Source organism: Physeter macrocephalus, chromosome 20 (genome assembly GCF_002837175.3).
Source record: "Physeter macrocephalus isolate SW-GA chromosome 20, ASM283717v5, whole genome shotgun sequence".
In the NCBI taxonomy this organism is placed as follows: Eukaryota; Metazoa; Chordata; class Mammalia; order Artiodactyla; family Physeteridae; genus Physeter; species Physeter macrocephalus.
The window spans coordinates 1365608-1383283 of NC_041233.1; the positions used below are offsets into that span (position 1 = coordinate 1365608).

General features: G+C 50.0%; 1 protein-coding gene across 6 annotated transcripts in view; it reads left to right on the forward strand.

The window, feature by feature from the left end:
• URB2 (URB2 ribosome biogenesis homolog) overlaps positions 1–17676 on the forward strand; it is a 112813-nt gene that overhangs the window by 8755 nt on the left and 86382 nt on the right. For 5 of the 6 annotated variants that reach the window (XM_028481723.2, XM_028481724.2, XM_055081311.1 and 2 more), the window contains exons 5-9: positions 3158–3318; positions 4922–5032; positions 6810–7052; positions 9424–9511; positions 11004–11143. In XM_028481723.2, the coding sequence (XP_028337524.1) occupies positions 3158–3318; positions 4922–5032; positions 6810–7052; positions 9424–9511; positions 11004–11143 (743 nt within the window). Of the gene's footprint in view, positions 1–3157; positions 3319–4921; positions 5033–6809; positions 7053–9423; positions 9512–11003; positions 11144–15206; positions 16352–17676 lie in introns of those variants that run through there. The other variant, XM_024117546.3, reaches the window with a different exon arrangement.

The following is a 17676-nucleotide window of genomic DNA, read 5'->3' on the forward strand; positions in this document are numbered from 1 at the left end:
TCACTCTTGTGGCCTCTCCCGTTGCGGAGCACAGTCTCCGGACGCACAGGCTCAGCGGCCATGGCTCACGGGCCCAGCCGCTCCGCGGCATGTGGGATCCTCCCGGACCGGGGCACGAACCCGCGTCCCCTGCATCGGCAGGCAGACTCTCAACCACTGCGCCACCAGGGAAGCCCCCTGTACTGTAGAGCTCTTGGTGAGAGGTCGCTAAGCAGCAGCCGGGTGAGTTGCTGCCCCTCTCCTTTTTGGAGCAGGTCTGCATTTCCGAAGGTACCACACGATGACCTGGGAGAAACTCTCCCTCCCCGGAGTTCGTTTCCGGCGTCTGCCTTCTCTGCACCTGTAAGCAGTTACCTTCACAGTTGTTTTCCTGCTTTTTAGACAAACAGTAGCCTTCTAGGTATATTGTTTTGCACTTTAGTTTTTCACTCATTTTGGAGATTGTTCTAGTTTATAGTTTTGAACCACTCTTCTCTGTTTTAGCCTTTTTCTGTCCTGGCCCCAGAGGTCAACATAGATAGTTTCATCTTTATTTGTAGGCCCTTCAGTATCAGATCTTCAGCGCCATCAGTGGACTTCAGAAAGATAAAATCTGCTAACTTTTCAAAACTCCAAGTGACTTAATTTATAGGGAACCTCATAAAATTCCTTGAGGGCAGGACATCGTCCTGCAGGTCTCAGAGTGGTACTGGGCATCGTGGGGCTGTGGGTGCTGATTGGACAGAGAATCAGCCTGTGATTCATTGCAGTGTTGTAGTCGGATGTCATCCTTGCAGGCCAGCTAATCAGGACTGAAAACCCAGCCGGTGTCTTCATTCTCTCCAGCAGGACAGTCACTACCTGCTGTCCCCGAGGTCAGAGGTTAGCAGGCTAGGGTCCGTCCCTAACTTGAGCTCATTAAGGTGGCACTGTTCCCAGTTGGCGTGGGTCCGTTTTCTTCTTTTTTGGTTGGTACTGAGGTCGAGGCTGGTTAGGGTAGTCATCTGAGCTGGGGCTGGGGAGTCTGCCAGCCTAACCCAGCCATCACAGCACACACAGGTGTTCACTGGGCCCCTGTAGGAAGCAAGGCCGCCTGGGCCAAGGCCAGGGCTGGGGTGCCGTAGCCTGAAGGACGCTGTGCTTCCCCCCTTTCTGATCTGCCCTGGTTGTGGATTGACCGAAAGGCTTCGGTCTCACATGTTCTGTCTCACCCAGTCAGCTACTGTCTTAGGGAATGGTGTCACCTTCTTAACGGGGGCTGAAATTCAGTCCTCTGTTAACACTGGTTAGAGCAGTCTAAACGAACGTCCTAAGATATGGCCCCCAGTGGTCTGAAGCTCTGACCCCCCTGCCCCTTCGTTAGACAGAATGCAGTGTCCGCCTTTATCCCTGCAACCCCCTGCAGAACGCAATGTCCGCATTTATCCCTGCAGTGGAGGTGGCCCCTTAGTCCTAACTGTGTGTCCTTGGACTGGTGGTACCTTTGACTTTGGGGGCAGAGCCGCGGTCAGGGGTGAGGCCAGCCACCCCACTGCTCCCCCAGACCGCAGGCCTGAACACTGCCCCAGGGCCCAGGCCTCAGGCACCTGAGCTGCTAGACTGGGCCTAGAGAAGGGACCAGGGTGGTGGGAGGTCCCGAGCAAAGGCCAAGGGGGGAGTGGCCCAAGGCTTTGGGCTGGGAGAGGGAGGGTTGAGGTGGCCACCTGGGTCCTCGGGGGTGATTCAGGTAGGTTTCAGCTCAGAAAAATGAGCATTTGTAAGAAATGCTCTCTGACAGGAGAATCAGCTGCCTCAGTTCAATTATAAGAACCCATCGGTTTTAAAAACGCTTCATATATACGTGGAGCTGTGTCCTCCTCTGGAGATGAATGAGCTGTTGATTTTGACTTGTCGAATTTAATAAACAGACATTCACACAAGTTACCTGAGTCACAGGGTGAGGAAGTGCTCTGAAATGACCAGAACAGTGGATTGTGCAGGCAGGCGAGGCCTCCGCCATGGGAGGTGGGTGAAGGGAGGGCGGGTAAGGTGCAGTGCTGACGCTCAGCTTTCCAGGAATGGGAGTCTGCGGTGCCCTTTCTTTGATTTGCCAACTGCAGGAGTTGGTGCTGTTCTACCCATTTCACGGATGAGGGAGTTGAGGCCTAGAGAGGTCCTGCATCCAGGATCTTACACTTTGTGGAACACTTGGACCTAGATGTTCTCTCTCGAAGCCTTGGTCCCGCCACCCCCCGTAAGCAAAGACTGGGGCGCAGGAGGGTCTTCTGCAGTGTGGGATAGTCTGCTGGCTCGAACGGGGCTGGAAAGTTACTCTGGAGTCAGATTGTAAAGGGCCTTGAACTTCCTAACCGCGGGCTAACCGCGGGCTCTCTGATGAAACCTGGAGACACGAGGTTTACTTCACGAGGCTGTCCTGCATTAAGTGGGAACGACTGGGTGACCGCAGCGGGCAGTCCCCACAAGCTTGGGTTCTTTCCATCTCTTCAGCATCCCCATCTGTGCAAGAGCACCACCCCACCCCTGTGCCCCTATTGATTTTATAAAAGAATATAAACAAAGTAGAAAAAGAGTATAAAGAAAGTGCCAGTCACCTTTCTCGCATGGTCCAGAGATAAGCCCTGCTAAACATCGTCGTCCTCCTCTTCATTCTCTCGGGCTTTTCTCTGGGCTGGGTGCAGGGCACAGGTGCCGCGGGCAGGGCACGGGTGGCACAGGTACCGCGGGCAGGGCACAGGTGCTGCGGTTAGGGCACAGGTGCCACGGGCAGGGCACAGGTGTCACAGGTACCGCAGGCAGGGCACAGGTGCCGCGGGCAGGGCACAGGTGGCACAGGTACCGCGGTTAGGGCACAGGTGCCGCGGGCAGGGCACAGGTGCCTCGGGCAGGGCACAGGTGCCTCGGGCAGGGCACAGGTGCCGCGGGCAGGGCACAGGTGCCGCGGGCAGGGCACAGGTGCCGTGGGCAGGGCACAGGTGGCACAGGTACTGCAGGCAGGGCACAGGTACCGCAGGCAGGGCACAGGTGCTGGGTGTGAGAGGGTGGTGTCATGCTGTGAATGTGCCCTGCAGTTTTGACCTGCACCATGACCGTTTCTGCGTCCCTGAGATGCTGACCTTTAGCAGCTGTACACCATTTCACCTGCCCCTTGTCTATCACAGCAGTTTTGTTTTCCTCGCAGATCCTGCAATTCCGGTTCAGGTAGTTGAGGAGATAGAGCCTCATTTGGGAGCCTTGTTCACCCAAGTGTTAGAGGTTGGGACAACAGAGGACTTCCGGATGGCGCTGCAGAGTATCCTCCAGGGACTGGACGTCAGTAACATGTGGAGAGCAGATCTGCAGGTGGGTTGCTCCTTTCTCTCTTGCGCGGCAGCATGTAAGTGATATGGGCTTCAATGGGAAAAGTTACTTGCAATGCGGTGTCGGCGCTGAAACTAAACAAACATGCAAAATCAATCCGTACTCGTATACTGACACGTAAAAAGTTACATTCACATCCATCGTGTGAGACCGCTCACGTCGTGCTTCTGATTTTACTTGGTTTGGCCAACGTAGCCCGGGTCCCATCTGAGGCTCTTGCAGGGTGGCGAGCTGCCCTTTGGTCCTTAGCCCCCAGTCTGTTTGGTAGTTGCTGATGAAGCCCCTCACCCCCACTCGGCCTGTGTGTCTGGGAGCCTCTGTGCGGAGCTGATGTGCCCGAGTTTGGTCCCCTGAACGGCCCTGAATGCCGGACCGGCCAGAGGCTTTCCCTGCTCGCACAGGCGGAGGAAGGCTGGGAGCTCGCTGTCTGGGCCCAGGGTGGCGGCCCAGGCCTTTTGGTTCTGAGCTTTCTCTGCCGTATGAGTGGCTTCTTGATTGCTGGTAATAATCGGCACCCGGGAGCTTGGTTTTGCTTTGGGAGGGAGGAGAGCTGGAGAGGGCAGATGGGGGGCAGCAGGGAGGACTCACATCTCCTCTGTGTGATCACGAGGCCCGTCTCTGCTGCCGCCCTCCTCCCTCTGGAAGTTTTCACTGTGCGTCTGCCGCACAATGGGCTCAGCTTTGAGAAGGCCTCTGGGCTTCCCTTCAACAAGCCAGGGGAGACAAACCATAAACTTCTACGTAAGCCCGTCAGATGGTCAGAGGAGAGTCGTGGAGGAGGTGAGGCTGAGCTGAGGTCAGAGGTGGAGAGGCTTTGGGTGGGGCTGGGGGGCATTGCTATGGAGACAGGGAGGGGGTAGTGCATGCACAGCGCAGTGAGCGCGGGGGAGTGCCAGGGGATGGGGGCGCCAGCCAGCGGACCCTCAGTGGGGAGACACACCCTGCAGCGGGGCGGGAGAGGGGAGCAGAGCTTGGGCTGGGGGGGGTTGTGGTCCAAGGGAGCCAAGGGCAGAAGCCAGGATTTCATGGTGTGGGCTCTGCAGCATTAGGGGCGGGAGGAAGGGGCCGATGGAAGAAGTGGATGCTGAGAGATGCCCAGCACGGGTCACTGAGTCCCTTCCCCTCCCTTCCCATGGTCGAAAACCGTCACCTGTCAGCCCGGCACCTGGTCTAATTGTCGCACGTCGTCCGTGTTTCCTTTCACCCCTACGCACGTGCGGTTCTCGCGGGTGAGTTACAGCGGCCTCCTCTTCCGATGCCACCTTGACGAGACGGGCCTCTGATTAGATCGCCGTGGCCTCTTGTGTTTCACTGTCCTGGCACATTTACGTGTTCGGTTTAGTGAGACGCTACAGAGAAGGCCCTTCCTTTGCCGCAGTCTGCTCACCTTGTTCATTCCTTCCGCAGGTGACGTGCAGGGCACCACCCTCAGGACTTGACCCAAGCCGGGTCTCGTCCCTGCCGCAACACGGGGCTCTAACGGGCTCTGCTCTGTCGCAGCACCACCGACCAGCCCGCCTCCCGAGATGGGCATCCCGAGAGAGCTGGCTCCTCCCACTGTTGAGTGTTTTCCCTTGTCCCCTAGGCTGTTTTGTCGGCTGTGACGTTGGTCAAGTTGCTCTTGAACTGCCCGTTTGGTGGCGAGAAGGCCAGTTTGTTCTGGCGTGCGTGCCCACAGATGGTCATGGCTCTAATGGTGAGTACCTCTGGGGTGTGCGCGCCCCTGCCCCTGCCTTTCACTTGCCAACGGGGCGGCGCTTCTGCTTCTGTCACGCTCTGGTTTTATTATGCAGAGTGTGTTTCCAGGGGCCGTGTCCTGAAGACAGCTGTAAGCACATTGCTTTTCTGTCTGGGTGTCCAGGCAGCACCTCTGTCTGTCTGCACACATAGTGTCATCAGTAGATGTGATGTGAAGGCCCTTGGGTGTCAGAAAGCATTCGTGGTCCGTAGTGGAAGGAACATGGTGCCCACAGGAGGCTTCCATTTAAATTAGGTGACAGGAGAAGGAGTCCTGGGCCTCTCTGTGTCCACACAAAATTCTGTGGTCAGTTTAGTGCATTCATTCATGTGTAGGAATCTGTGTGTTTAAGTGACGATTCAGTGAGAAAAAAAATGGGACTAGACTAGGATAGTAACGTTGCAGATAGACGATTGTTAATCCCATGCAGACGTTAAATTTTGGCACGTGTGAACATACACAGTAGTCACATGACTTTGTTTCATTAGAACAAAAGCCTCATTCCGGTGGGCGCTGTCTGTGTTCCTGCCCTCAAGAGTCTGGTGTCAGTATTCCCAGACTTGGGTTCGGAAGAGCAGTGCCTATTTGCCCGTCATTATCAACCCTGATTAAGCTTGTGCTACGTGAGAGCATTGCCCTGGGTTAGCATATTCTCAGGGCAACAGGGTCTAGAGAATAGACATTGCTTTCTTCTCTGATCTTTTGTTTTGTTGCTTTGTTGTTTCCCTGGGAATCTGCATTAGTGGACGAAGCCCATTTGTACTTAGGTGTGTGTAGGGGAACATCAGGAGGAAGAGGGCAGGGCGGGGGGAATAGGGCCCAGGGCAGCGCCTGGTCAGTGTTGGCCGAGCGCATAGTTGGGCCACGTGGATATAAACACCAGGCTAGGCATTTAGGTCACTTAGAGTGACCACTTAGGTCACTCTAAAGGGGATAGCACAGCGTCAGCACAGCCAGGGTACCCAGAAAAGGTGATCACTGTGAGAGGCCCCAAACGGCCTCAGCTGGGGTGCTGTTTACAGCTGGCCATGTGAGGAGGGCTGTTACAGGTGGGCTCGCCCAGGGTAAGACTTCGGGCCACCCCTCAACTTCAGTCTCTTCTCTTTATTCTTTTTTTTTTTGCGGTACGCGGGCCTCTCACTGTCGTGGCCTCTCCCGTTGCGGAGCACAGGCTCCGGACGCGCAGGCTCAGCAGCCATGACTCACGGGCCCAGCCGCTCCGTGGCATGTGGGATCTTCCCGGACCGGGGCACGAACCCGTGTCCCCTGCGTCGGCAGGCGGACTCTCGACCACTGTGCCACCAGGGAAGCCCTTCTCTTTATACTTTAGAACAATAATTGAATGTCTTGAACTAGAGCTGTTCTTTATGAAATGTAACAAATGGAGTTTAATTATAGCCATTTTAGAACTAAGCATCTTTTGGGGAGAATATTGTTATGTGTGTGATGTGAAGTTTTTTTATTCTGAGAAAGTAGATGAATCAATTTTTTTTTATGAGAAATTACTTCTCTTCGTGGTAGGCGCATCCGTCAGAGGGTGTGGACCGAGACGGCCAGGTCCCTAGTAGGTGCCCCCCCAGGGGGTTGAACGCTGGTCTCCTTGTCCCTTTGAACTGCCCAGTGACCGTTCAGGTCATTTTGAAGTCTGGACATTCTTCCCTCTGTCATTTTGGGTTTGGGGCTGTTTCTCCGGAGAATCGCCTTCATCTTCTGTCCCTTGTTTCTCGCCCTGTAGCTGCAGACCCGAGAGGCTTGTCGGGAACAGCCCATGACACTGGCACTGGTCGGGCCTGTCTTGGACGTCCTGGCTGCGCTGCTGAGGCAGGGGGAGGGGACCATCAGCAACCCGCACCACGTTGGCCTGGCCTTCGGCGTCCTGCTGGCCGTGCCCTTAGACGCCCTGAGGCCCCCCGAGTATGGGCGCATCTTCCCGCGGGTCCACAACGTGCTCTTCTCAATCCTGCAGTGTCACCCGAAGGTGAGGAGGGCAGGGCGCCCGCTGGGCAGGGAAACGTATTCTTCAGAAGAGCAGCGGCGTGGGAAAAACAATGATTTGCGAAACAAACTTTTGGCTTCGAGTAATTTCTAGGGCCCAGGTGGTTTCTCAAGCACAGAACTGTGTGACCTTCACATCAGGCTGTGTTGGTCTGACACTTTGAACATACTTGTGTACTGGGTGTTTCTGGAAGCCCATTAGAAATTATTCTGTTTTTGCAGATCATATGTTTAAATGTCACTCACTGGCTTAGATCTCTTCTTGGGTTTATAATTCAGTTGGATATAAGGAGTGAGCCATCCTGAGTTCCGGTTTTACAGTGTGCTGCTTTTTATATAAAATAAGACCAGGAGCAAATGCCCCGTAGAAAAGATTGCAGTTTCGCCACCACTTATTGAACGTTTGCTGTGTGTCGCCTTTCACCCCTACAGCAGGTCTGTGTAGTCGGTGGCAATCCCATTTCACTGGTAGAGAAACTGATGCTCAGAGCTGCTGAATATTTGACCAGTGTCACCCAGCTGAGTCTGCATTTTAGCTACAAGACTGGATTTCCTTGGCGGGTGTTCATTTGTGCCTCTGCTATACGTGTGAAGCGTGGGAACTTATAAATAGGACAGATACATATATACATAGGCACGTTCAAATATTTTTAAGTGTTTTAATGTTCTAAGGTTGGAGACCTGCCAGCAGTGCAGTTTTTAAAAAGTTTATTCTCTGGTAAATTAAGCATTCCATCCAATGTCCTCCCCACTTAAGAATCGCCTTCGGCCCTGCCTATCTTTTGAGGCTCTTTGTTGTTAGATGTCTGCTGATTCTTAGATTTTTGTGTGACCGTAGAATGTAAATGCAATACCAATCAATTACAAACTGACACCGCAGATCTTGCAAAAGATTCAGGATTTCATGCAGTTGATGAAAGTGACGTTGGAAAACTGTGCATCTCCTGCAAAACCAGTGAGGAATGACCATTGAGCAGAATTAGACCATTTAATGAAAGGAGAGAATTGACAAGGATAATGACATGGTGTTGCAGTAAAAAAGGATGTGACTCAGGACGGCAGCTCACACTCACTGCCCGCGGGACAGCCTCGGGAGCGGGGCCCATGCGTTGGGACGTGTGGGCGGTGGATGGGGGTTGATACGGGCCCCCGGCTAGAATCGGCTCGGGTAAATGTGAAGGGAGCAGCACAGAGTGAGCCCAGCCAGGGTCCCCAGCAGGGCGATCCGCAGCTGGTGCCATTCCGAGCTCTTGACGTGTTTTAACTTATTTAACCCTCACAACAACCTGTTATTATCCTCACTTTGCAAATGAGGAAACAGGCACAGAAAGGTTCCGTGTTCTGTCCGGGATTGCATATTAAGCCAGGGTGTGAACTCAGATGGGCTGGCCCTGGATTTGTGTGCATTTAATCACTGTGATAGCAGAGGAGGAAGACGGGGCCTCTGGAAATGTGATGACGCCCTGGAGTACTTTGGCAAAAATGACCTCTTTCTGAACATGTTGCTGAAGCTGATAACTTGACATAAAGAATGTGGCGTTATGCTCTCCGCACTTTGCTTGGATAAACTGTACCAAAGAAGAGAGTCCCAACACTTGATTCACTCCTTGTTCACCCTGAGCCTTAGAGCAGTGCCACCCAGTAGAACTTCTCCCGGGCCGGGCGTGTTCCGTATCTGCACCACCCAGCTCGGGAACCGTTGGCCACACGTGTCTTGACTACGTAAAATGCGGAATTGTATGACTAGGAGCTGAATTTTAACTTTAATTAATTAACATTTCAGTGGCCCCACGTGGCTCGTGGCTGCCTTACTGGACAGTGCATTACTTTGGTCACGATCTCAGGACGGTTGAGTGTAAAAGAAGCCTGTTTTATAACTTTCATAGCATTTTTCAAGATAGAGTCCCAGCCAGACCTTTTCATTGCTAAAAAATGAGAAGTTTTGTTTCTCATTTTAAATGGATTTGCTTTATGTAATCTTTTTCTCTGGTGGCAATTATACTTGAATACACTGGCTACTGTACGTTTTGTTATTTATTTCTACTCATTTCCAGAATGCACCACTAACAGAGTAAAAGACAGATTCAGCAAATTCTAAACTAGGATTGCTTCATTAGATTCCTAAAGTTATGCAGCATGGAAGCCCCACCCCGAACCATGAAAACGGGTGTAAAAGAGTTAAGTAAGTAGGGTGAGCATTTCCCTAGAAAATCCTGGCAAAAAGGAGTTGCCACACTGTTTTGAGTGTCCCGATAGATAAGGTTAAGAAGGAAATAAATATGAACTCCTTTAAAGTAGATCTTGAAATAAACAGTTGCCTGCGTATTTTCATATTCTTTTGTCTGTCATTGCAGGTAATGCTGAAAGCCATCCCTTCTTTCTTGAACTGTTTTCATAGATTGGTGTGTTCAGTTATACGCAAAGGGCGGCAGAAAGACGAAGGTAATTCAGAGTCACGGTATCAGATACCGATTTCAAATGTGTGTACTTTACAGGTGTCTCTGGCCACATATGTTACGGAAGATAAAACCACACAGTGGAGTTTACGTAAGAGAAATATTCAGATCATCAAGTGAACACGTAAAACAATTTTTAAAATTTCAGACTGTGACATTTTTTAGCTATATCCATAGCAGTGAATGCATTTGACATCCCCTAATTGAAATAGTTCTTTTCTGGAGAAAAAAAGTATCTAGATTCAGGAAATATTTACTCTCATTTACTGGGGTTATAAAAGCATCTACAATTCCATTCTTGCCCTTACAGAGCTCATAGTTTAATGGGGAGATTGAGGAGGAACGGGCAGTGGTAGAGCCAGCTTATTGCTCATTTTGTAAGGGGGTAGAGTTCCTGCAGCTCACTGTTCCTGCTGCGTCTCAGCAAGGTTTTGTTTTACCAGTGAAGCAAGCTTCCATATGACAATCGCATAAATTATGTGTACAGCTTGTTTTCCAGCCTTGAGGTTTGTTGATTCTTGCTAAATTTCTAATTCGGGGGAGACTCTCATTATTTAGAAATTTCCATATTATACTGTGCATTCCAGAAGTCAAGTTCACTGATGCCTAACATGTGTAACAAACTGCATCTGTTTAAAGTATATACTTGAATGAGTTTTGATGGGTAAATTCGTGCGGGGAAGCACCACCAACAGTCAAAACACAGAGCATTTGCATCATCCCCAGAAGAGCCCTCTTGGGGTCCAGCCCCAGCCCCAGGGAGCCACTGATGTGTTTTTTTGTCACCTTAGGCTTGTTTGCATTTTCTAGAATTTTATAAAAACGGTGTATTACTATGCTGAGTGAAAACCGGGGAGGTTGCTCTGCTGATTTGGGGTCCCCCCACCACTGCTGTGACGGCCTGGCTGGCGGGGGCCGGGGCGCATGTAACCTGGGTTGCGGGGACACTTCAGGCTGTTAGAATCCCTGGGAGAGGAGTGTGTTAAGGCCTGGATGATCCTGGCACTTCAGGGTGGGAAGAACTAGGAGTCAGAAATAAACCTGGGAAGCCAGCAAGAGATCTAGTAATGATAGTTGAGTCTCATATCTGTCTATAAAGGAGAAATCCTAGATGATTTCTGAAACTTAACGAGGCAAAGACATAATTAGGCCATCTTATCTTTAGAATCGTATTTTCCTTTCTAAATACAATAGCGACCCTAGATTTCACCCTAAAATCGTGGTTATTCTAGTCCGACCCTTAAAAAACCCACGGACTGTTGAGGATTGTAAGTGGCCTTCCTTCTGTAATAGAGATCAATATTTGGACACATCCTGTCTCCCTAATTCTGTCTTCAAATTGAGCCAATGAAAGAGTCTGGAAAAAAAAAAACAACGGAAGGTTTGAATAATTGGGGCTATGTTGAAAGTGTAAAATTGGAAGAGTGAAAACTCACGGCTTTTGAGCTAATCGGTTTGGAAACTTTTTGCTTCTGTAGGAAGCGCAGAGGACCTGCCAGTGGTGCTGGAGTGCGCCCGCCTCGTGGAGAGGATGTACAGCCACATGGCGCTGCGGGCCGAGGAGTTCAGGGTGTCTTCCCCCTTCATGGTGGCCCAGTATGTGATGGAGGTGCAGAAGGTGAGCCGAGCCACCAGCCTCCCCAGCCGCCTCCGCCCACAGTCCGCGGTCGCAGGGTTCCCCAGCTGTGCGGCCAGCATCCCGTGGGGCCTGGCGGTCCTGTGCGGTGGCGGCTGTCCCGCGTGTACAGCAGCCCCTGCAGGGTCCCCGTGAGGGCTGCGCGAAGACGCAGGGCGCTGGCGGTGCCTGGGTCGCGGGGGCTCTCAGCCACCGGTAGGTCTCTTCTTGCTCTGGCACAAACCCGGGGCCTGTTTTGCTCAGTCTCTGGGGTCATGAGGGAGGTGAAATGTTACCCAGGTCCAAGAGCAGGAGGCAGAAAGAGGGGTCCTGGGGTCCCTCAGCAGCAGGGGCTCATGGGGCCGCTCTCCGACCCTCAGTTAGATGGCCTGAGGGAGATCCTGGTAGATTTGTTCAACTGGATTAAATGCTCTGGTCCCAATTAATCTGACTTTTGGCCTTAGTATTCTGGAAATTAATTCATTCTTCAACAGTGATCTCACTTTGGAGTGTCAGTGTGCTATTTTCACAATTCCACAAGACCCCGCGTGATCTGTGTAGTAAGTTCGTTACAAGACTTCATGTCTTACTTGTTTAAATGGAATGTCACACTCTTAAAGTAGTGCGTTCAGGTGTATTATCTGCCTCCTTGTGCAGGTATAGATATACAGTTACATCGTTTATCTTGCTCTCAATAGAATACCCCCCTTTGTAAATCTCGTAAGAATGGTGGTGAGCCACTGGTTAAATGTGTTCCATTAGAGGTGTCGGCATTTCTCAAGGGAGGGTCGTCTGAACGGGCTTCCTTAGAAATCCTGGTGTGGCCTCAGCTTCCATCCTGACTCCGCTTCAGGGTGTTTCCACAGCCCCGGCCCCAATCCCTCAGCCAGTGGAGATGCCCGTCACGTGGGCGGACGGTTGGCCGGGTCGGGGGGCGTGTGTGTAGGAGCTGGGGCCGCAGACAAGGGCCCCTGCAGGTCGTCCTTTGAATGAGATATGGGCTTGGGGTTTGGTTTCCTTGCAATTATTTAACATTTTTATAGAATCTTGTTGTTTCCCAAGCAGTCAAGTCATTAATGTGTGAACTTTTGCTGGAAAAAGCTGGCATGATTTTTTTTCAAATAAATTTATTTTATTTATTTATGGCTGGTTGGGTTTTCGTTGCTGTGCACAGGCTTTCTCTAGTTGTGGTGAACGGGGGCTACTCTTCGCTGCAGTGCGTGGGCTTCTCATTGCGGTGGCTTCTCTTGCTGTGGAGCACAGGCTCTAGGCACAGGGACTGCAGTAGTTGTGGCACACAGGCTCAGTAGCTGTGGGGCACGGGCTTAGTTGCTCCGCGGCATGTGGGAACTTCCCGGACCAGGGCTCGAACCCATGTCCCCTGCATTGGCAGGTGGATTCTTAACCACTGCGCCACCAGGGACGTCCGAGCTGGCATGATTTTTTGTTTCACTGAAGAACAAAATGAGACACAGCAATATCACTTACCCAAGGGCCAAGAGCGGAGGCTGTGATTTGAACCCTGAAGTCACTGATTATTATTCTGAGATTTACTTTATGAAAAGTCTCTGGTTTGCCTGCCTCGTTATTCGTGTCTAATTTACGCTTATCTGATATTTTTAAATTTTAATCTTGAAGGCCAAAGGCGTTGGGAATTATCTGAGGCTGTTGCGTCCCAGAATCCACTGGCAGGACAGTCTACGTTTTAACTCTTATTTGTTTTTAAAATAGGTAATGAAGAAAGTATTCCATATGTATTAGAGGCTTCTACTGAGAGAGCCATAAATCTTTCTAGACCAGGAAGACATGTTGAAGTTTAATTACAGGCTAGATGGCAAGTGTTTCAGCAGCGGGCAGCGCAGGTAAAGGTCTTTCGGTGGTTGGGGCCGGTGACGGTGAGACGGCCTCGGGCCAGAGGGGCGGCCGCTCCTACCGACCTTGTTACTTCCACGCAGGGATGTGTCACCCTGGAGACGTGTCAGGGAAGCTACGGTCACTTTTATCTTCCCTTTTACCCGTAGATCAGATTTACAACTGTTCCTCTGTATAAATAGCTTAGAGTAAATAGTTTGCACTACTCCCCTGGCCTAAGGTCCTTTTAGGTTAACTTAGAGGTGTTTCCATTCGTTGGCCAGTGACCGTAACGTTGTAGAAATTGACTTTTTTCCCGTTTTCCAAATAAGCTGTCTAACGTAAAGATGCGAAGTGGTTGTGTTGTCCTGGTTCTACCGGCCTTGCTGTCCCATTCCCGCCTCCCTGTGCTCCGGGCTGTACTTCACAAGGAGACACACTAGCTAAAGGGCTGTGACATCTGGACTCAAGATGCCCAGTTCAGGTCTCAGTGCTGCCACTGGGGAAATTACTGCGCCTCTTTTTTGCCTTTGGAAACGGAATTATTTGTTTAGTGAGTGGCGATTCAGTGAATGAATGAGCAAGCCCTCACCCAGCTAGTGGGGTTAAGGACTTCTTCTGTTTTCAGTTTGCCCGTTTTATTTTTTCTTTCCCTCCCTAATACCTTAGTATGGAATTACAGACAAGCCATTCCTCCTGTGGTCCTTGAATGTTCTTATCATCTATAAAACAGTAAAATTTAATTAAGATGATCATCTATCAAATGTTTTTTGAGCTATTGTGTGAAAATAACCATATCTGTGAAGAACAGCATCCCCTTAGGGGAAGAAACAAATCGCCTCTTTAGGGCTCTGTCTCCTGGAGATTCCCTTGGTGAATCATGCTTCTTCTAGTTAGTTAATAAAATGTATCCTCTCTAGAAGCTGCATGTCTGCAGAGAGGCATGAACTCCTAGGTCATCAGGACACTAATGACGAACTGGCCACGCCCCAGGCCTGTCAGGCGGAACCTTGCTGCTGCTTTCTGGCTGCAGTGGCTGCAGTGGGCAGACTCTGCCCACTCCCCAGGTCCGGCTGAAGCCTGGGCGGCTCTGGCAGGGCAAGTAGTGCCTGCTGTCCTGGCCTCTTCGTCCACACACCAGCCTGAATCTCTGATCTGCAAAGTCTGTGCCAGTAGCCGACGTAGCCACGCCAGAGCTGGGCTGCCACTCCTGCTGGGGCCCAGATTTTGGTTAACCCAGATTTTTAGGAAGGCTTGCATCTTTGGACACAGGGACCGATTAAACCATTCTGGGGCAGTTAGGGATTTAGGGCCCATTGTGTTATTGTTGAAAGAAGTAAAAATATCTGTGAAGTGGTAATTATAAGTCACGTCTGACACTGAGCCACATGACGGGATCTATCAGGGATCCGATTGGAGAGCGTCAGAGCCACTGCCTACCTGCCCTGCTCTGGGGGGAGGTGGCAACATTGCCGCCCTCATCCCGTAGTTAGTAGCCCTTCCAACGTGATTGGCCACAAGGAAGAATATGACACAGTGTTCAGGTGGCTCTTACCATAAGATTTTTTTTTTCCATAAATTTATCTATTTATTTATTTAGGCTGTGTTGGGTCTTTGTTGCTGCGCAGGGGCTTTCTCTAGTTGCGGTGAGCGGGGGCTACTCTTCGTTGCGGTGCACGGGCTTCTCATTGTGGTGGCTTCTCTTGTTACGGAACACAGGCTCTAGGCATGCGGGCTTCAGTAGTTGTGGCATGTGGGCTCAGTAGTTGTGGTGCACGGGCTTGGTTGCTCCGCAGCATGTGGAATCTTCCTGGACCAGGGCTCGAACTTGTGTCCCCTGCATTGGCAGGCGGGTTCTAAACCATGTGTCACCAGGGAAGTCCTACCATAAGATTTTTTTAATCTAAAGATTCAAGTTTTTAAATGCCCCCTGGTAAGTGCGGAGGCATCGTTCTCTGAATAGCAAAGCTACCCCTGTGATTTCATGATGTTTTACTCCATCTCAGGTTTTTGCTTGCTTGAGTTGGCTCTGTTTCCCCCAAATATAAACTTAAAAGTTTATGAATAGTCAGTTGTTTAGCTTACATGCAAAATGGCATTTTAAAAGGAACGTCTTTTCTCAAGTTGGTGGCAGAAGCTGGAATCCCTCGTCAGAGCCTCAAGGGTCTGGCACCTGCCTGTTGGCGCTCACAGAGAAGTGTGTCCCCCCTCCCAGGTCACCTTGTATCCGGCGGTGAAAGGCCTCCTGCAGGAGGGCATCTACCTCATCCTGGACCTGTGCATCGAGCCCGACATCCAGTTCCTGCGGGCCTCGCTGCAGCCGGGGGTGCGAGACGTCTTTAAAGAGCTGCATAGTGATTACGTGAAGTACCACAAGGCAAAGCACGAGGGAGAGAAAAGATACACCGTCTAAGCTGCGCACGACGTGCAGCCATGGCCCCAGGTCCAAGAGAGCTGGAGGATGCAGGACTAAAGATACTTGAATTCGCGGCATTGAAACATGTGGAAAATCCTTTGGAGTTTATATAATATGTATTACATTTTACAGTTACTTTTTCACACTATTTCTTAACATTTTTTTATGCAGTAAGTATTGCAATAGAATCCTGAAAATAGATCCTGAATTAAATAAAATTTGCCAGATCTCCCTTGTGGCCATTCCAAATGTGGTTCTTGTCTCGGTCCAGTAGTTTGGGGTCCCCCTCTCCCCACTAGGAGCTACGTAGAACTTGTTCTTTTCACTTCAGGTACATGGGTGTGTAATGAAGCCCAGTTTAAATATCTTTGCCTTTTACGTTCTTCAAGAAACATGGGACGTATTCTGAAACACCGCTTTTCTGCCCTGCCTCTGAGCGCATCTTCCGACGGAGCTGGGCAAGTCAGAACATGGGGACTCGGTGTCGGCTGGCTGGCCGCTCGGGGCAGGGGTGGTGGCCCCTGCTGTGCGGGTGGATGCTCGGCGGGAAGGCGCTGGGCCCGGGGCTCCGTGTCCTGCCTGCTCTCCCTTCCTGCTTCTACTCTCGGGAGTTTATTTTGGAATTTTATTTTCCTCTTTTTTAAAATTTAATTTAATATTAAGAAATATTCTTTGTTTTTTTGTATTGCCTACGCAATATGTTTCATTGTAGCAACCTCAGAAAATAAAAGGGAAAAAATTTAAAAATACCCCAAGTCTCAGCTGTCCAGACAGCCACCGTCATCCGGGAGGGCCTTGTTTCTGTCCCTTTGCATGTATATATGTAGATGAGTATTTAAATAAATGTATATATAGTTGCCAAATTGGATCATAAGTGCATTTTTTTGTTTGTTTTAGTTACCCAACTTTTTTTCCTGTATAATATTTCAGTAACATCTTGGGGACTATACAGATACCAGACACACTGTAATGGCTGCGTAGTTGTCTGCTGAGTAGACACAGCTGTTTTATTTAATAAATCCTCGTGGTAGATATCAGATTCTTTACAAGTTTCCTTTTACAGATGATGCTTGCAGCCAACTCTTTCCTGCTATAATTATTTCTATAAGATAAATTCCCCTAAGTTGTAGTATTTGTCAAAAAATCCTGTCGGTTTTTAAGGATTTATGTAAATATTGACAAATTGCCCTCCAGAAGGTATACAAATGTATTTTCCTTCCAGTGAATCAACTTTAATGTTATTGATTTTCTTTGTTTTAATGCCTCCTTGATAGAGAAATGTTATTTTGTTTTGAATTTCTCTAATTACTGAGTTTTTTCACTTTTTATACTTACCATTTTTATTTCTTATAAAAATTATGTTTATACAGTTGTTTCTTATGTAATATTAGCCTGTTTCTCAATTGGGATATTTGCTTTTTTTCTTACTCATTATCTTTGTGGAATTTATGTTGGAATTCTCTTGATACCCCTTTTTTAGTCAGTCAAAATATAAACATTATTTGAAGGATCATCCCTAAGCAAAAGGTGTTTGTTTTTTTTTAATCCTAACTTTTCAAGCACGTGTTATTGTCGCAGACAGTATAAAATGGATTTTTTGGCAACCTAAGAGAAATACCCCATTTTTCACGCCTCAAGATTTGATTGTATTTCTTGCATTGGCTGACCGAGTCTGGGAGATAGTTCTGCTTTGCGTTCTTCATGTTTTATCCGTTTCCTACCCTCTTGTCTAGACATTGGTGTATAGAAGCTTTCTAAACTCTGGTAACCAGAAATGGATCCGGGGGTCTGACGTCTTTTGCCTAAAGCTCTGCATTGGCGGGATCCTGCCCCCGTGCCCAGTTCCCTGCAGCGTCCTCCGCGGGGTTGACGTTCCTTTTTCACACCTGGAGACGCTGTGCTGGAGCCTGCGGGGCACCTTACAGACGCAGATTGTAAACAAAGCTGGAATGAAAACCATGTTCTTGGCTTTACCCTCTTGGTCAAGTGCCCCGACAGGAGGGTCACTGGTCTCCGAGGGCCTCACAAATTTGCGCCTGTTTTTTTCTCTGCCAGAAGTTCAGGAATCCCCCTGCTTTGGGACCCTTCCCGGGTGCAGGCCCGGAGCAGTTCCTCGGGCGTCCTGGTGGTGGCACTGCAGGGCTGCGCTCCTCGCTCAGGACTCAGAGGTGCCTGCAGCCTGGGAAGGAGGGGACGAGGGGCCTGTGGATCCGGGCCGTCCCTGCAGACATCTCTGCTTGAAGACTAAACCTTCCTAGGGGAGAATAAT